General features: G+C 41.4%; 1 protein-coding gene across 2 annotated transcripts; it reads left to right on the top strand.

Moving 5' to 3' along the window:
- Positions 1-244: 244 nt before the first annotated feature.
- FBXO5 (F-box protein 5) lies at positions 245-10655 on the top strand. 2 transcript variants are annotated; one of them, XM_087817696.1, is made up of 5 exons: positions 245-362; positions 5547-6249; positions 7535-7625; positions 8510-8692; positions 9787-10655. In XM_087817696.1, the coding sequence occupies exons 1-5, from the start codon at positions 260-262 to the stop codon at positions 10036-10038; spliced, it is 1332 nt and encodes a 443-aa protein (XP_087673822.1). In that variant the 5' UTR covers positions 245-259; the 3' UTR covers positions 10039-10655. The 2 variants fall into 2 exon arrangements, with proteins under 2 accessions (XP_087673822.1, XP_016071424.2); XM_016215938.2 differs by lacking the exon at positions 245-362 and adding an exon at positions 1150-1321.
- The last annotated feature ends 9226 nt before the right edge of the window (positions 10656-19881 follow it).

The raw sequence follows: 19881 nt of genomic DNA, 5'->3' as shown, positions 1-19881 counted from the left end.
CGGCCGGCCTCGGGCTGGCCCCGCCTCCGCAGCCTCCCATTGGGCGCGGGTGAGGGCGCCCCTCCCGCAGCCTCCCCATTGGAACGCGCGTGCGAGCGGCGCGCCCCATTGGGCCGTGCGGATTTGGGCACAAAATTCAAAGATTTTAAAAGTACCACCAGCTGGCGCCTTTTAGAAGACAGTGCTCGGTGAGGCCGGTGCCCGCTCCTCTCCCGCGGCGGCTGGTCGCTCACCTGCGGAGGACCCGGGTCCCACTGGCATGAGCCGGCGCGCCTGCAGCTGCTCCCCGCGGCGCCCCTCCGGCCCCAGCCCCAGCCGCTGCAGCGCCCTGACAGCTCCCAGGCGCCCGCGTCCCTCGGACAGTGAGTGCGGGCAGAGGGCGCGAGGGGGTGCGGGTTCCAGGGGGGGGTGCAGGTTCCAGGGGGGGTGCGGGTTCCAGGAGGGGTGCGGGTTCCAGGAGGGGTGGGGGTTCCAGGAGGGGTGGGGGTTCCAGGAGGGGTGCATGCTGAGGTGAGGGACCGGAGTCCGGGCCCGGGGTGGGTGCCTGCGGGGGCTCCTGGAGCGGGGAGAAAGGAGGCTGCGGTTCCGGGCCGGGAAGCCAGATGTGCTGAGGCGGGATGGCGGGCGCGGGTCCTGCCCGCCACGCCGGGCGCCGCCGCGGGCTCCGAGGGAGGTGCGGGGCAGGCCTCCCGGGGCGCCCTTCTGCCCTGGGCAGATCTGCCTCCCCACCCGGCTGGAATGGGCGCCAAATGCCCCCTTCCCCACCCCCACCCCAGCCGGGGCTCCGGCTCTGCGGGGCGACCCCCAGGGCCCGGCCAGGTGCCCGACCCCCCCCCACCTGAGCCCTTTTCCCACGTCGGACCCGCGTCCTCGGGTCCCAGGCCCGTCTCCCCGGGCTTTTCGCCACCTCAGCGTCGCTGGCGGGCGCGGGAGATCTCGCTGCTGCTATCTCCCGCCTCCGCCGGGCCCGCGCCCTCGGGCCACCCCGCCGACCCTCGGCGTTTCCAGGGTCTCCCCCCCACCCACTCCCGCCAAATACAGGGACCCCCCTCATCGGGCCGGGCTCTGTCGGGATGACCGAACAAAAACGCACAATTTCTCCTTTTCCCCCCTTTACCCAGTAACTCAGCCTCAAGGCCTGGAATCACACGGAGAGGAGGGAAAAGGCCAGCCCCAGCTCTTGGTACAAAACCATGAATTTAGCCATTTTAAGCTGATTTTGTGAGAACTGAAGAATTGGTGTTTTTTTGTTGTTTTTTTTTAAAAACCTGTGTTCCTGAAACCTAGATAGTTTTTGTTCCAAACTTGGATAGAATGAAAGGTACTCAGATAAACCCTTATTTTAATCCTTTGTTACTGTCTCTAGAAGGGATGTAAATACATTTATTTAACCCAGAAATTACCAAAATTTAAAAAAAAATAGCGATTTGATGTAGTAATATTTGATAATCTGTGGAAGGTGCCCATTTCTTTAGAAAAGGAATCTGGAAGAGGAGAGAGAAAAAAATACTTAATTTTTACAGATAATAAGTCTCCCTTGTTAAATTCTGAAGCTTATGGCTTTAAGAAGGAGTTTTTTGATTAATTCTAGTTGTCTTTTTACTGTCTTGCTCCTGAAGAGAATATTTGTAATCCTCTTGAATTTTTTTTCCTGTTTATAAATTCGACGAAATGAAATTTAAAATTCTACTGCGTTCCAATAATTTTGAAATTTCTCTTAGGGATTATGGCTGATAGGCATTTTGTGGCAGCAAGCCTTGGGCCTTTCTTAAATTTTGTAATAGCCACGCCTAGTGTTGGGCATATGGTGGTTATCTTAAAGGTATTGGAGATTGTAGAACTTAGTTATTTAACATTGGAGTAGCTGTGAAGATTTTTTTTTTTAAGTATGCACATGTGTAAATTTTTTATGTTTTTATTACTGATTTGAGAGAGAGAATCATCAATTGGCTGCCTTCTGCACGCCCCCTACTGGGGATAGAGCTGGGAACCCGCATGTGCCCCGACCAGGAACTGAACCAGTGACCTGGGTGCATGGGATGCTGCTCAGTCAACTGAGCCACACTGGCCAGGGCCGCTGTAAAGATTTTTAAGCACTGTAGTCTATTTAATTAATGAGTGTCAGATCTATATTGAAAAGTTAAATAGGTTACCCTTTGCATAGTTAACTAATAATAATGTCTTTTTCATGATTGGACTATAAAGGACAGGTTTAAAAAACGCAGTGTGTGGAATCCACCAACACCATGAGGTAGATATTAATATCTCCATTTTCAAGAAAATGAAGGACTAATTGAATGTTCTAGGTCACAAAAGCTAGTCAGAAAGCTGAGCTGGGATTTTCATTTGAAAGTGGATTTCATTCCTAGGAAAAGTATTTACTATTCTGAAATGCACGCATCTGTCTGTCTGGAGTGTATTTTGCTACTTATAAAGTGTTTCTGATATACAGTATAAGGAATATGAAGGCGTTTGGCTTACGAATAATGTGATAGATATACTGTAGATTCTGTTGATAAAGCCATACGTGACAGGGACTCTGTCATAAGTTTAGTCCAGTTTTATTTTCTCACCTTCATTTACAGATGAGGAAAGAGTTAACGTCTTCAGTTTTCCCCAATTTAACAAATGACACTACACCTTAGATGCTCAAAACTTAAACCCTGAAGTATTTTTTACTCCACTTTTCTTCATAATCCTCATCTAATAAATTAGCAAGCTCTCTTGACTTTTTACTTTACCCTCCTAAATAGATCTCACATATGTTCAATTATTTCCATTCCCACTATGGTCATCAAGTCTCAAGTACCTAGCTCTGAAATTTTGTGTTTCCCATTTCCAGCTAGTCTCCCTGCTTCCATGTGTGCCTTCCTGCATTCCATTCTCCACAGCTGCCATGATTTTTTTCAATCCTTGTCTGCGGATATGTCTGTTGATTTTCAGAGAGAGAGAAAAACATCAATCGGTGCCTTCTGTGCCCGCCTCGACCAGGTATCAAACCCGCGACTTAGGCTGGGAATTGAACCTGCAGTCTTTTGGTATATGGACAGTGTTCCAACCAACTGAGCCACCTGGTCAGGGCAGCTGCCATGGTTTTTAAAAATGTAAACCAAATGTCTCTACTTAGAACCCTTCAAAGGTTCTTTATTACATAATGAATAAAATCCTTCCTACCCTGAAAACCCTATGGGTCATTCTGCCTCTCCAACCTTACTTTTCAATCACTTAGCTCACTAAGCTGAGCCCTACAGAACTTTTCTCTTCCTTAAATACTCAACACTGTCCTTGCTTCCAGTATTTACCTCTGTCTGGAACTCTTCCAGATTTTCACAAGGCTTCCAGATCTCAGAATGTCACCTCCAAAGGGTTCCTTTCTCTCCACACCCATGTCACTAAGCAGGCATTGGGTGAATGAGCGGAAGTGACAGGACTAGACTTTGACCCCTCCTTCATCTGATTCAAGAGGTCATGAAGCCATGTAATGTTTCTTCCCCTTTCTGAATACTCAGATCAGTTATCTCAATACATATATTTTCCCATATTGTTTAGGGATATTTGGCTTGGTCATTGAAAAGCACTGAACTAGTTGAAAGACCAGGAATTAGTGTTTTACAGTCTACTTTCAGCTTCCTTTCATATAAAAGTGTGGTACTTTTTTTATTTTGCAGTATTGTTAAAGTATATTACATAATTTCACATTTTAAAACTAAATCTACAGCCAGCATCCAGGTTTTGGAACCAATAAAATGAACCAGAGTTTCTGGGAGAAATAACTGATACTAGGGCTGGAGCAGGGAAAATACAAGAAGAGCCTGGAATATCCTGTGCCAGAAAGTAAGGGATGCAGCAAACACAAAACAATGGAAGTATGTCACATGGACATGAACTTAAGTGGCAAAGCTGGAACAAGCTGAGCAATGACAGAAATAATGTAGTATTAGATTATAACCCAAAGTCCAGGAGTCTCTATCTTTATGTTATAAATCTATATATACACACACACACATATATACTTTTATCTCACTTCCCAAATGAGATAGTGGAAAGACACACTGAATTTACATTCAAGAAGAGTGATCTGCCCTTAACTACATGTAAAATCTTGGGCAAGCCACTTAGCTAAGATTCAAGTGTCCTCATTTATAAAAATAAGGTAATAATACCTCTCCATTGTACCTCAAAAGGCTGTGAGAACCAAGTGTTTGGAAATAAATTGGAAATTGGAAACTTCTAAACAATTATAAGGTGTTTGAATCATTAGTTCCAAGTTTGAAGCACTGTTCATATTCCAGTGAAATTGTATGAAAGGTATTTTATAAGATAGGCTCCCAGTAACTGGGTTTTAAAGACAAGTAGGAGAATACCTTTGAAAAGAATTAAATGTTTCTGAAGTACAATTTTAGGCTTCTCTCTTTAGGCAGCTAAACAAAGTAAGAAGTATCTTTGTAGGTGGCTTCTACAGATTAAGTCTGGTCACACGTAAATTATACTTAATTCTTAACTTGAGACAAAAATAACTTTCTTGGAATATTTTACTTTTTCTGGGTGGAAGAGAAGCACTCAGAATAATTCATTCAAGTTAGGGTTAAGTTGGGGATTAGGATTTATATACTCTTTATTTTACTTTTCATGTCCCAAACTCAGCTTAAACCTAAATTTTAGGGTTTAGTACAAGGTTTAGTGGGATCCTAGAGCACATACTGTCTTTCAGTGTGTTAGTCATTGGAAATTTAAAGAGAGTCTTTACCTATAAGATTACTCTCTATCAACATGTCCTCTGGTACTTTGACAAAAAGGTTTTGCTTTAAATAAAAATGGTAAAATTATTATGAAGAGATTACCATTATTTAATGTAGATTAAACATACTGACTGGTATATACATTTACTTACAGGAGAAATTGTTAGCTACCTATGATTGGCTTGCAGGGGTCGTAGTAGATGGGGAGTACACTTGAAGCATACACTGTTCATATGCTCTGCCCTCAAAAACACTAAGCAGTTTTTCAGAGCCCATCACTATATTCCTTGCCAGTGTAGTCCCTCTTTCACTCTTTTTTAATCAATATAGACTCTAAAAGTCAAATGTAGTTATACAGATCTAAGAACAATCTGTTTTGAAGTACCCTTTTAAGAGTGAGAGAGATATATATATAAATAAATTAACATTTCCACATATTTTCAGTAAACTTGGATAATTTCACAGCTACTTAGGCAATATACAATGCTAAGAGATGCAAAGTAGTTAATTTTTTTTTAATTGATTTCAGAGAGAGGAAGGGAGAGGGAGAGAGAGATAGAAACATCAATGATGAGAGTCATTGATCGGCTGCCTCCTCCACGCCCCTTACTAGGGATGGAGCCCGGAACCCGGGCATGTGCCCTGACTTGGAATCGAACCAGAATCTCCTGGATCATAGGTCGATGCTCAACCACTGAGCCACGCCTGGCCAGGCAAAGTAGTTAAATCTTATATCCCAATTTAAGTAGTAAGGAAGGAGATGTTGAAATTTTGCTATTAAGTAAATGTGTTATGTTCTTTTTATAGGTTGCAAAGAAAGTTCCACTCTTTCTGTCAAAATGAAGTATGATTTTAACTATAACCATGCTCATTCTGGACTGGTAAAACCTGATGACAGTGGAAGGATAGATTCCTACACTTCTGCTTCTTTGGATGGTACTTATAAAGACTGCATTAAAGACTACAAAAAATTATCAGATGTCAGGTCACCAATTGTGAACCCCAGGATTGTAGAACTTGAAGATGAGAGCAAACCATTGCATAACAAGGAAAATCAACATGTGCAACCGACACTTAGTAGTTCAAGTGAAGTAGAAGAACTAGAAACCAATGGACCTTACGAAGACAGTGGCTATTTCTCATTTTCCCAAAAGAGTGGCCTTGATGAACAGGAAGAGGCTAGCCTTCCTCTGGAAGAAAATTTCAGTGACAGTCCACAGTCTTGCCTGCTGCAGATTCAAAGCCCAGACCAGAATCCCAAGAAAAACTTGCTGCCAGCCCTTCATTTTGCAAAAGTTGTCTGTTCAACATTAAAAAAGAATTCCAAACGAAATCATAAAATAGATTGGGAGAAGCTGAAGGAGTATAATGGAGGTTCTAGACTACAGCAAATAATTGGCAGAAAAATGGGCCTAGAATGTGTAGATATTCTAAGTGAACTCTTTCGAAGGCGACTCAGACATCTCTTAGCAAATATTTTAGCACAGCTCAGCGATATGGACTTAATCAAGTAAGTATTGTTGCTTCGAGTGTATTAGTATAATACACTAATACTGAACGGGTTCATTAGATGGTTCAGCACCAATAGTTCAAACAAAAATGAGAGTCTTGCATTGTTGTTTCATTGACATAATGACTTGTCTGATTATTAGTACTTTACTACCTGTGTGCCATTAAGATGAAAGAAAGATAACTTTTAAAGTATGCATTTAATCCAGTTATTTCAAATATATTTATGCTATTAGAAAACTATTTTTGTTAGATTGGGATCTTTGTTTCTGTGGGTTTTGAAATTTTTGTTATGTGAGCTACATCTTTTTCACTTAAGTATAAAACAACAGTCTAGTTCTAGTGTACAGGTCTAATAAGCATTGTGGCTTTTGTTGCACTTGAAATATGAAATAATTTCTGGTCTTTTTTAGGCTTTTTTTTTTTAATATGCTTCCATTGATTTCAGAAAGAGGAAGGGAGAGGGAGAGAGACAGAAACATCAATGAAGAGAGTCATTGATTGACTGCCTCCTGCACCCCCACACACACCCGGATCGAGCCTGCAGTCTGGGCATGTGCTCCGACTGGGAATCAAACCTCCATCCCCCACTTCATGGGTTGACGCTCGACCACTGACCCACACTGGCCAGGCATAGGTCATTTTTAATGTAGGACTCTCCTAGGTTTGACAGTAATGAAGATACAGTGGCTCAAAATGGGTCCAATTATGACTATTTCTTATAAAGTGTATGCTAACTACCCTTCCTCATTCCATCAAAGAAAATCAGTTAGGGTGAGGTATCTATGAGAATTAAGATGCGTAGACAGACTCCTGGGAAGTATTGATTTTTATTGTTGGCTTGCTTCTTGAGGGATAATCAACATTGGTATCTACTAATAACAGTGTGTACTAGAGTACTTTGAAATCTGTCTACAGCTTTTACCAAATAGCTGACGTGGTGCCATATATACAGCAGTGGCTACTTAATTGATGTTTGCAGATAATTGTACAAAATTAAAGTAAAAATCAGTAGTTCTTAAGCCTGGATCCACTTAGAGTTACTTGATGGGGAACTTTTTTAAAAATACAGAACTCTGGCCACCACTTTAGACCAATTAAACCCAAATGCTAGGCATGAGGCATCCTTAAATCTTAAGAGCCCTGGGCAATGCTAATGTAAAGTCAAGTTTGAGAAGCACTGCTAATAGAAATTTCTTTTTGCACTGTTAAAATGTCTCTAATGTTTTCATCTTAGCTCTTTGTGATGCTTTAATTGTGTCCTTCATAATCATTTACTTTTCCAGTGTGTCTAAAGTGAGCACAACTTGGAAGAAGATCCTAGAAGATGATAAAGGGGCATTGCAGCTGTACAATAAAGCAATACAGAGAGTTACTGTAAGTCTTTGCAACTGATGGTTTCATTTTAAAATATAGCAGTTAGTGCTCTATACCATTAGAATTAGGAGGGAATAGGAAAGATAACAGGTAATCTGAAAATCCTTTACATTCAAAATGTTTCAAACTTTTACTAGAACTCATAAAATTTATAGGTAAAGGGAAAGGAATCCCACCTCAATCATTTATTCCTAGAAATGGAACATCCAAAGGTAAACAAGGGAAAATTACTTGGTTCTCAGTGTATTTTGATCAGATAGCTAATCTAGGTTGCCATTTTTATTTTTTCAGTTACCAGATAAATGGTAAATTATTTACATTCTGAAGATTCTTAATATAGAAGAGAATTAATTTACTTTCAAAAGTACTTCAAGATTGACATCTGTAATACTCCCAAAAATACTCTCAACAATAAAATTTAGTGAATAAAATTATGGAAAAAAAATACTTCAAAATCAATATATAATTAAAATTTTAGACCTAGCAGTTGGCAGACATAGGTCCAAGTTTTGGTGCTCCTCCTTACTAGCCGTGTTACTCTAGTATTGCTTTAATTCTCCAAGTTTAATTTCTTTATTGATAAGCTGGTGTTAATGGAAACTTTTCTAATCTAGAAGATAGTATTGAATCTATTGATGACACTGGGGTGACACTTAAACATGACTATTGCCATCTACTGGTAGGAAGAAGAACTTCTGGCAGTACTTTATAAATCATGTATTAAAGACTAAGCATGTCAAGCACTCACAATTTCTGGTTTGTAATTTCTGCCAGTAACTTAGTTATTAGGCTTTAAATGTTTATGTGAATAGTTTGGTGTGGGTGTTTAAGCATATGTAGGTAAATTGAAGTCCTATTAAAACTGTGTGGTTTTTTTTAATTAGGAAAAAAACATTAAGTTTTCATCTGATGCTTTGACCAGAGAGTATGTTATGTTCAGAACCTCATTGGCTTCTGTTCAGAAATCAGCAGCCCACACTCACCCCAGAAATGATGCTCCAAGCAAATTATCCGATCCATCTGATCAGAAAGGTTCTTCTTACAGTCGGCACAACGAATTCTCTGAGGTAATTTTTTGTTTATCAATAAATTAGGAACATGTGGGGCATTTATTGTTAAAAGGATTTAGAGTAAGAAAGGGAGAACTTTACATTTAATCATAGCATAGTTAGAACTATTAATAGAGACCTTATCTTCTGTCTCCTTCATTCTACTCTCAAAAGTGTTAGAAATTAAGAAACCGTTTGTAACTAAACTAATAAATTGGGAGATTACAGAGATATCTTTCTATGCTGAAAATAGTAGATACCACTTGGCATTGTTTATGACAGTTTGGTGATGTTGAAATCTAACTTGGAAACACTAAGAAAAGAATAGACTGCCTTGATTTTAAAACTGTAAAACTGTTGAAGATTATATTCTGCAACTGCCACCTTTGATATCTGAATAAGAGCTAAGCAGGAAAAGGCCAACTCTCAGAAATAAAGCTTCACATCATTGGGTAATGTGTATTATGAAAGTTCTCACATGGATAATTTTACAAGCTTAATTTGAAAACCATAGTTAAGTGCATGTTTTGAAATAAAATGTTGACCACCCCATTTGTTGGTTGATAAATATTTGACCAACAAAATTTAGTTTTCTCTTTATTACGTAATGACTAATACAACATAGAAGTTTATTCAAAAAGCATTTTTTGAGCATCTGCTATCTTATCAGGTACTACACAGATAAGAAAACGTGGTAGTAACCTTCATAGCCTTATAATCTAGAATGAAAGATAGCCTCATTAAAGAAAATATATAGTATGGTATGTGCTTTAAGAAAACAAAAGCAGAGGTAAAAGAGCCGCCAGCTCCCGAGTGACACTAGAAGACTTCACAGAAAAGGTGGCCATTTAAGTTAGGCGTTGATGTGTGATGTGAGTAGAGGTCGTGAAGGGAAAGAACACATTTAAAAGTAGCATTAGGAAATCGATACTGAACCAGCTGATAGGTTATATTATCTCTTGTGCGTTGAACAGTAAGGTCCTTCAGGGCAGGAGTTCTCTTATGTGTGACATTGGTTCTTTATGCATGTATTGGGGAGGGTATAGAAGTGCCATTGTTTTTCCTGAGTTACATTCAGTCTTTACTAAAATGTTTGTGGATTTTCTTACTAGGTTGCCAAGACTTTGAAAAACAATGAAAGCCTCAAACCCTGTGTTCGCTGTAACTCACCTGCAAAATATGATTGCTATTTACAACGGGCAGTCTGCAAACGAGAGGGCTGTGGGTTTGATTATTGCACGAGGTGTCTGTGTGACTATCACACCGCCAAGGACTGTCTGAACGGCAAGCCTCTAAAGGCCAGTTGTAAAATAGACCCTCTGCCGGGTACTAAGAAAAGCAAGAAGAATTTACGACGATTATGATCTCTTATTAAAATATCTATTAACGTATCGTGAAGGTTAGTCAGAAAATGTTAGGTTTTAATTTAAATTAATAGAATAAATGTATTGTGATTTTTCAATTTTATGTTGAAATCAATGTACTACATGGGATTTTTTTCCCACCTGCCAAGTAGAGGATGCATAACCTCTTAAAATATTTTAAAATATAATGTGAAAAGGTTCAAAGTTCTCAGTATAAATTAGAAGATTTAAATATTTTAAGAAAAGAAAAATAGTCATCTGGTATTTGTTTCAGAGATAAAATAAAATTTATCCAATTTTATAGTAGTAAAGGAAGGCCATGTAATTTTACCTAGACAATCTTAAATATAAATTTTGTTTGCCATCTATTATCATTTGAGACATTTTATTTGCCTTACCAAATTATATCTATTGAAATAGCAACTTCTGGAGTGTTAATTTAAATGTTTTGTCACCTTTCTTTAATCTCTTTTCAGTGTATATTTCCAAGTGTCCTTTGTGAAATCCTGTTTCTCTTATTTGTAAAGTCTGTATGTTTTAATATTTTTGTAAATATGTAAATTTCTATTTTTATGAAAAGATAATAAATATGACTTGTATATACATGTAAAAATAAATTTTGTTTTTGTTACGAATAAAATTATCACAAAATAATAGATAATATTAGTTATTTTTATAAACGCCTTCATCCTTGAAACAGCTGACCTGGGGAGCTGTAGGAGACTCCCTGTGCGTGCGCCTACTCCTTGGGGGTGCGTGTTCACTCCCAGGCCCTACTCACTCAGTTCCTCCTCGCTCACAGTATCTTAGCTCTCCAGTGGGTCTTGAAAGTCCATAAAACACTTTGAGAAGTACTTACACGTAGATTTACTTATCACTACACCAGCTAAACTGTGGCGTGAATGGCCACAAAAAATGCAAAAATCATACTGGAAAGATTAAGTATGTAGAATAAAATTTCCCCTTTTTCCCCACTGACCCCCCTCTACCCCGCACCTGACCCCCCCGACCTTCACCCCACTATTGTCTGTCCAGGGGTTATGCATATAAGTACTTTAGTTAATATCTTTGAATCAGAGTACTGTTTGGGGTAATAATGAGAAACAGATATTTTCAAAATTTCTTAAGTCTAACGAAGTTCTTATTGCAGTTATAAATATGGAGCGATTATAAGTTTGAATTCAGACAAAAAGCCTAAAGATTTAAGGTGTGCGCCTCATATCCTCTCAGTAGGTCCTCAAGTTTACAGGCTTTGATCTTGCACAATCAGAAAGTTTCCTTATAATTCACAGGGTTGCCATTTCTAGTCGCATTTCCTTTGTGTAGAAAAATAGATCTGATAGAAGGGCTTTATTTAATTTTAGAATACAGATTTGCTGGTCTTTAATTCTTTTAGCCTTTGCGTGCCTAAAAACATTTCCTCTTATTTAATATGGAGAATTTATTGTGTCAAATGGTATGGTGGGTTTTGTTTTGTTTTTTGAGATACAATTCACATCAAAATTGACTATTTAAAATATAAAATGCAGGTTTTGGGGTTTGTTTTTTTAGTATATTCATAAAGTTTTGCGACCTCTATTTCTACAAAGTTTTTGTCACCCCTTCCCCCCCAAAAAAGCCCGTAATTCCATCCCTTAATATCCCCAGCTTCTGGCATTCACTAATCAACTTTCTGTATATTTACCTATTCTGAACATATTACATAAATGAAGTACAGTAGGTGGCGTTTTGTGTCTGGCTTCTTGCACTTAGTGTGTTCAAGTTTCATCCATATTGTAGCACGTGTATTTCTTTTTGTTACAGTGACATTCTGCTATGTGGATAAACCACATTTTGTTAATAGACACTTGAGTGATGCTTCTATGAAAATTCATATATGTTTTTGTCTGAATATATTTTTTTATTACCTTGGGTTCACGTAAGAGTGAATTGCTGAATCGTATGGTAGCTCTATGTTTAATTTTTTTGAGGAACTGCCAAATTGTTTTTCACAGCAGCTGCATTATTTTACCAGCAATGTGTCAGAGTTCTAATTCTTTATCATCTAGATGACCTTTATTTTTCTTGTCTAAAATTGCCCTGGCTAGAACCTCTGGTGAACAGAAATGACAAAAGGGGGCCTCTTTAGCTTGCTGAACTTAGGACACTCCCCTGCCTGTGCAGCCGTGTAAATTGGATGTTTGGGAGACATGAATTTCCCCTTTAGTGTACAAGCCTTTAGATCGAAAGGAGCCAGACTTGAGGAGGTGTAATTCAGGGACATACCCGAGAAGCCTCATCTATACCCCAGGTCGGATTTAAGTGATAGGATTCCGGATTTTGAGCTGAAGCTATAATGGAATGAGACTTTCAAGAGTTTAGGGAGAGGGTAGACCGTGTTAGCCAGCCTCCAAAATACTGCCAATGACCCCAACCTCTTGGTATTCACACCTCTGAGTAATCCCCTTCCACGCCGCATGGGGATTGGTCTAGGTGAGGAGCAGAACACAGCGAAAGTGAGGCCTGTCTTTTCTGAGACCAGGTTATAAAAGACGTGAGTCCTACCTCTCCTCTCAGATCAATCACTAGAGGAAGATCAGTTGTAAGCAGCCTACAGGGAGGCCCACATTGTGAGAAATTTAGTCTCTGGAAAGTCCCAAGAGAAGAACTGAGGCTCCTGCCAACCGCTAAGTCTGTGAGTCTTCAAAGTAGGTCCTCCAGTCAAACCTTCAGACAACTTTTGTCTGCCAGCATCCTGAGTGCAACCTGAGTCACCCAGCTAACACTGCTGCCGAATTCCTGACCCCTCCCCAAACTGTGAAATAATAAACGTTTCTTTTTTTAAACCTCTAATTATGCAGTAATAACTAATACGATATTGATTAGCTGTGCTAATTATTGAGATGATCAGGTCTTCCCCAGGACTCTGAGAATGTAATAATTTGGCTGGTAATCACTGCAGGGTGATAATCCATCTTGCAGCTGCAGAATGTTCCCTAAAAAAAGAACTGACACTCCCAGGCCAAACTAGATTTGGGACTGATATAATCACAAAATGGACTATTTAACATCAGCCATATAAGGGAAGATGAATAACAAAGATGTTAGTATTTCCATGGCTGCTGTGAAATATACGGTATTTTAAAAAATGATTCTTTATTGTTAAAGAAAGTCACAGTACTAGCTTAAAGCTTACTAAAACGCCTTTCTTTGTGTTATGGCATCCAGGGAACCCTTTTATGTGTTATAGGTTAAATAAAGTTTATCTCAAAAGATGCCTTACCCAGTCCATGTCGTGGCAAGAATACATGAGTTACATTCAGTAGGACTGATCCTGGTTACTGGAGCTAGTCACCAAAATGATTTCATTTACATAACTACTCTGATCAAAGCAGTAAGCAGCATGTATCTGCGCATGGCCCTTCCTGGCCACCCGAACATGGTGCTGGGACCAACTAATATTTCTGATCAGTCGGAGTGACCATATAATAGCAAATGCTGCTTCTTTGAGGTCTTTATTTTAATGAAAACAGTTCAGGTTTGGCAGCCCTGTGTGCAGTAGGGCTTATGAATGGTGGGGGCTGTCACTTGTGAATGGTGTGGATTGTATTTTAGCGTGCTTGCAAAAATCTCAGTGTGTTCATATGCCCCGGTCTTTTGTGGGTGTTCTCATTGCCAGCCTCGCCCATTTCACTGAAGCATACACTGCGTGAACATACTAGAACTGAAGCCCAGCTTGCCTTCGGCCAAGGTTCACACTGGAACATTCCCTGGTACCTAGAGTTTGGCACCTCCATGTCCTGTGGCTGGGAAGTTTGCCATGCCCATTTCAAACAGCTCGAGGGCCTGCTCATAAGACTGCATATAAGAGAAAACAATGATAGTTCCTCTATTAAAAATAGTTTCTTAAACTCGTAATCTTACCCTGATTGTTCGCCCACAGTCCCCTTTTCCTGAATTCTGCTTCAACGCCACAAGATGGTGCTCTCATAACACCGTATTTTTTAGTTCATTCATTCCTGACTTTTAATATCAAAATGGATCAAACAATGTTGCTGCTTTCGACTCAATCTGGGGTGTCCGATTATAAGAATAGGTCCCCAACATCGCGTTAAGCTAGAACAGGCGGCTATCAACGCTTTGCATTTTGGTTGCAGGGACCAAGCACACAGGTCTTGCTTCTCCTCAGCATTTTCTCCAGCGTTGACCTTCCAGCCCCGGGGCGTACTGATCATGCTGTTTGCCTCTAGGTAAGTTCACATTGACATGAAGTTCCAGATCCTCGAAGATGGATGTACAAGCAACCTTTAAGGCCATCGCCACCTCCCCCAGAGGCCCGTGCGGAGCAGGGAGGGTCCTCAAGAGCCTCTCCGGGGAGCGCAGTGCCAGGAACAACAGCCTCCTGCGAGCCTCCCAGCCTCCGGGGAGCAAGGTGCTTCTCAGGTTGGGACTGAGGGGGGGAGAGAAGCCTCAGAAGGCAGCGGTCCCCACCTCTCCTGCCGCCTGAGCAGAGGAGAAGAGTCAGTGTTGGCAACCTCGCTGCACAGTCATCTAGCCGTACCCGTCCGGGTGCATTTAAGGACCGTCGGATTTCAACCACTGGAGTGTATAGTCTGATGGGCAAAGAAATGAGGTCTTGTTCTACCCTGGCTTCAGTTTGGGGGTGGGGGCAGGGAGTTGCAGGAGCAGCCCTTAGGGGGTGTCTCGAGGAGCCTCACATCCTGAAAATCCCAGCCCTGCAGTGGAGGGGACACCAGGCCTCCTGCTGGCAAGGCATTCCTCAGAAGGGAGTGCACAGCAGCGGCTTGGCACTGGCATGCTGGCAAACCTTTTTATTTTTATTTTATAAGTATATCTTTTTTATTGATTTCAGAGAGAGGGAGGGAGAGGGAGACAGAGAGAGAAACGTCAGTGATGAGGGAGTCATTGACCGGCCGCCTCCTGCACGCCCCCTGCTGGGGATGGAGCCCGCAGCCCGGCACGGGCCCTGACGGGGAATCGAACCGAGATCTCTTGGTGGGTCCTCAACCACTCAGCCATGCTCAGCCCGGCACTGGCAAAACTTTTTAAATTAAAATTATTTCTAATCAAATTGTAATCTGATGTTTATCCCTTGACATTTTACCTAGAGATTCCTCCGAACTGTCGTCACCCTGGAGGCTTGGCCTGTGCAGTCAGCGTGCGAGGGATCACTGTCATGTTAACCGTCTCGAGTCTTAGTGCTCTTATGTCTTATTCCTGAGAGATTTTCCAGCCATTTTCATGAGTTTGCAAACTTCTGACGAGCCCAGAATGTCAGTAAACTTGGGGCTTTCTCTTCCTAATCACTGCACGTAAGTTCCTTCTCATTCCCTTCTTTGGTTTTCCACCAGAGGGCATCATAAACCCATCCAATACATCATTTGGCACAGGTATTTTTAATATATGATGTTTTGGGGCTTGTTTAAAGTGGTTCTAGTTTCCTTACTCCAAGGTGCTATAGTTAAGAGTAGGGTCTCTTAAGATAAACTTAGTCCAGGTCCCAGGCCTGCTCTCCACCAGCTCTGCGGCCTGGAGATTCCTAATTTCCTCTCTGTGTTCTCACCCCTGTAAAGTGAGAGTAACAACCCGCCTCATAGCCTCGAGAGGATTAACCGAGTATAGACCCCTGGGCGAAGTACTTAGCACTGTGCCCAGACTACAGCGAGCACCAGGGAGCGAGAGCCACCAGGAAAGTTTAGGAAAACGGCAGCTGCACTTGCCTCGGAATTACCCCGATGGAAAGCATCAGAGTGAAAGCGCCTAAATAAAGCTAATTACCAGCCTTCTGAGCGTCAGGTGTGTCAGGCCCACTTACGGACGTTATTTCCACCCAACAGACACAGGAGGGAGGAGTCTATGTTCTCTTGTCCATCGGTCCATCTCAGGGCTGCAACAGTGACTGACGTGACACATTGGAGATGTTCAACAGGTACGTTTGAAATGAAAGTAAGAGAATTTTTATTAACTTATATATTTACAGGTAAGAAAACGGAGGCCAGGGGAGTTGAGGTAAGTTGCCTAGAATCACATAAGTGGATTCTGCTATATCTAAACCTAAATCCTACCAAAAACCTATCTTCTTTCCAGGGGCTTTTCTCACCTTGGAGAAAGGTCGAGAAGGTTGAGGGTTAAAGAAAGTGAACTTGTGGTTGACTTTCATGGCTGAACTGCCAGCTGCATTGTGCACTGTTAGTGGGGAGAAGGGAAGACATTACTTTTAGCAACACTTTTGGTGCTTAGCAAAAAAGTAATTTAGGGAAAAAAATTACTTAATTACTCTCAAGCGGGTCTTGCAAATATTCCTAACACACATTTTCCCTAAGGCGTTTTGCAACCTAATTCTGTAACTAAAATGGATGCAAAATATCAAGAAAAAAGAACTTCAAAAGCCTGCTCACATTTAAGTTTACTTTTTGGAGGGCACAAGGGCTGCTTCCCCCTCGGTCTATAGACGGCTTTGCCCAGACCTACTGAAGCAGAATCCACGTTTTCCTAAGATCCCAGGTGATTTATGTGCACATTAAGGTCTGAGAAGTGCTGTCGTCCTCAATATGGCTAATTATGGAAAACACGTGATGGCTTCCCACTAACTGATTAATCACTCTATTGAACGTGTTTCAAAAAGCAAGGAGCTGGCTACAAACTTATTTTGTTTCTTTTTGGAGACTTGTGCCCATCAAGCCCAGTTAGAACAAGCTTCTCTAATTTTACAAAATGATGCCTTGCGTGGATTACTAGTGTGAAAGGTTTGATTTCCCTTTATTTATGGGTCTATATAGCCCGAGGTCATTTTACTGTCAATATTGTCCTTATACTATATCTATGAATCACCAAAATCTGTTTCGTAAATCCAAGGTGGAGGTGGATGGCCACGTTAAAATTTATGGAACTGTCATGCTCGGTGACAGATGTCTCAGTTTATAAAACTTCGCTGCCTATGAAAAGGCAAGGATACCTGCAGTGATATTCATAGGTTTTCGTTACATGGAAATACATTGTAAAACCATCTCTGCCTACTATACTATAGGATACATATTTACACACATTTTTTTATATATGTTACACAGGTAGACCTCTATAGGTTCACGTTAGTGGTATTTAATATATATAATATGAAACATTGTTAAATACGAATAGTTTTTTTAAAATTTGTAATATTTCCTTATATCTTTTAAAGGTTTGTAGGCACAATAATAATTTGTTATAGTATAAATAGATATTTGTCTTTGTTAATACTTTAGAAAATTATGACGCAGAGTAACAGTAATGGAATAACTGGGTAGATTTTTATTCGTTTTAGTATTCAACCACATCTGTGTAGTCCAGTACTGTTAAAAACTGCTGTGGCCCTGGCCGGTGTGGCTCATTTGGTTGAGCATCGCCTCATGCACAGGGAAGCTGCAAAGCTGCAGGTTCGATTCCCCGTCAGGACACATGCCCTGGCTGGGGGCTCGATCCCCAGTAGGGGGCGTGCAGGAGGCGGCAGGTCCATGTTTCTCTCTCATCAATGTTTCTCTCTCCCTCTCCCTTCCTCTCTCATTAAAATCAGTAAAAGCACATTTTAAAAAATTGTTATAAACTAGGAATAACGACAGTAATAAAGCAATGATTAGCAAAACTTATTTCATTAAATTATCTATACATATTTTTCGTCTGCAAAATTGAATCAGTTCTTTTTAAAATATGAACGTGGGCGAGTCACTCGTGCCTTAAAGTTAACTCATCTGCAATCTAGAATAGTTGGATTCGGTTATCTCTGATCTTGCCTCAATTCCAACACCAAAATCGAAGTGTTCCTTTCCCTTTAAATCTCTATGAACTTGCGCAGAATCACAGATTTTGTATCTCTAGCGTCTTGTCCTTGCTTCAAAATCTGTTGACAAACCAGCAGCCTGAGCTGGCCGTTCCCTTGAGGACTCTCCCTTCGCCCTGAAGAAGGGGAGGGAGCCAGGCAGCGCCGGGCACTGCAGCGTGGTGCCCTGGGAAGCCCTGGCTTCGCCCCGTTGCACACTCGCTTCACCAGCTGGGCCTTATTTTCTGAAGCGGCTGTGCCCACGGGCCCCCTCGCCCTCGCCCTCGCCCTCCTGCTGGAGGCGCTGGGTGCGTGGAGACGGAAAGGGGCTTTGGCAGTGGGTTAGCGGTTAGTGAAGGTACTTGGAAATGCAGGCAAATTGAAGAATTCCTCAGGCACAGCCGCTTAGGTCATTAGCATTAAAACGCATTTTTGAAGCACAGTTTCTGCTGTATTTAAATATATTCCTAGGTTATTTCTGTGGAAGACGGTGCCAGTGTGTCAGGGAGCTCGCCGTCAGGATGCTAACTTTATGATTCAGTGTCTCAGTTCCCTGAGAAAAGGGGACACCGAGTCTATTCCGCGGGAACTTGACCCATGAGGGTCGGAAAGCAAAGCGTTTTCCAGTGATTTCCCGGGACCAGCTTCTCTCGATGCTGCCGCAGAAGCGCAGGGAGGCACTTGCACCCACGCGAGGCTGCTCCGGGGCCTGCTGTGCTGTTTCGCTCTTCCCGCTTTGCTTCCACCCGATCTTACCCGCTGTGACCACCTTCAGACGCAGCCCCTGGTTCTCGGGACACCGAGTCACCGGTCCTCCCGGGAGGGATGTTTATGAAAAGCCCCTGACTGTGTGCGAGAGGCTGCCGAGGAGCAAACCCTAGAGAAAAGCAGCCCCTCCTGCAGGAGGGCTCGGCGCCCGGCGCCCGGTGCCCTGGCAGGGGCCCAGGCAGGGCCTCACCGGCGCTGGCCTGCGGGCACCCGGCAGGCCCGGGCTTCAGGCTCTGCGCCGCCCGCCTGGAGCCCTTAACGATCTTACCTCTGAACTTATGTTTCATAAGTAAAGTCTAAAGAGACAACTCTGCCTGGTAATTTCTTTAAACAATTTATATTTTCACTTCTTCGGTTGTTCTCAGTGGGTGAAGCGTATCTGAACCAGGGCTTTGCCTTCACCCGCGTGAGGTCCTGGTCGACCTGAGCTCGGGCTCGGTTGCAGTGGCGCTGTGTGCACAGACACGTCCATATGCATTATATGTATATAGACATAAACATGTACACACACATCTATTAGTTATACTGTCTGCATTTGTCTTAGTTTAATTTTTAAACCAATTTTTTTTGTATATTTCATTTTTTTTTAAAGTTTATTGTCAAAAGAGGAGTCATGACATACTCTTTTAATTCCTTTCAGCTTTTTCTACAGTTCTCTTTCCTTTTTCAGTTGTCTTCACAAATCCTGTTGAAAAAAATTTATCGCCATTTTCAAACGGTGATTTTAGCTTTCAAATGGTGATTTTAGCTTTCAGTTTTTTCAGTGGCTTCCCTTTATTTTCTATATTATTAATGCCTGCTCCTATGTTACAGTTTTCTTCCTTTTAGGTCTTTGCATTCCTGTCACTGTCCTGGTTCTATTTTCTTGGGGTAAAGAAACTACTAATTTTCCTTTTTTTTTTTTAACATACGTAATTAGAGCAATGCATTTCTTTCTCAATACCATATCAGCTGTAGGCCAAATGTTTTAATATGTATGATTTTCACTCTCATTTTTCCCCCCAAATGTTTTATTATTCCCATAACTATTCATTTTAGACCAATAAATTATTTATAAATAAACTCAAATTTCTAAATAAGTAGAATTTTAAGTGCACCTTTTTGCCCTTGATTCTTAACTTTATAGAAAATACAGTGAGAAAGTGGTATATATGATATTGATTTTCTGAGATTTTCTTTGAGTACTGGTATGTGGTCCAATTTAATAAATATTTAGTGTTTGATCTTAAAGTATGTGTATCCTGTAATTGTTAGGTATAGACTTACATCCATGCTTGTTAATC

This window comes from Miniopterus natalensis, chromosome 5, assembly GCF_054644295.1.
Source record: "Miniopterus natalensis isolate mMinNat1 chromosome 5, mMinNat1.hap1, whole genome shotgun sequence".
Lineage (NCBI taxonomy): Eukaryota > Metazoa > Chordata > Mammalia > Chiroptera > Miniopteridae > Miniopterus > Miniopterus natalensis.
This window is presented reverse-complemented; position numbering and strand designations above follow the sequence as displayed.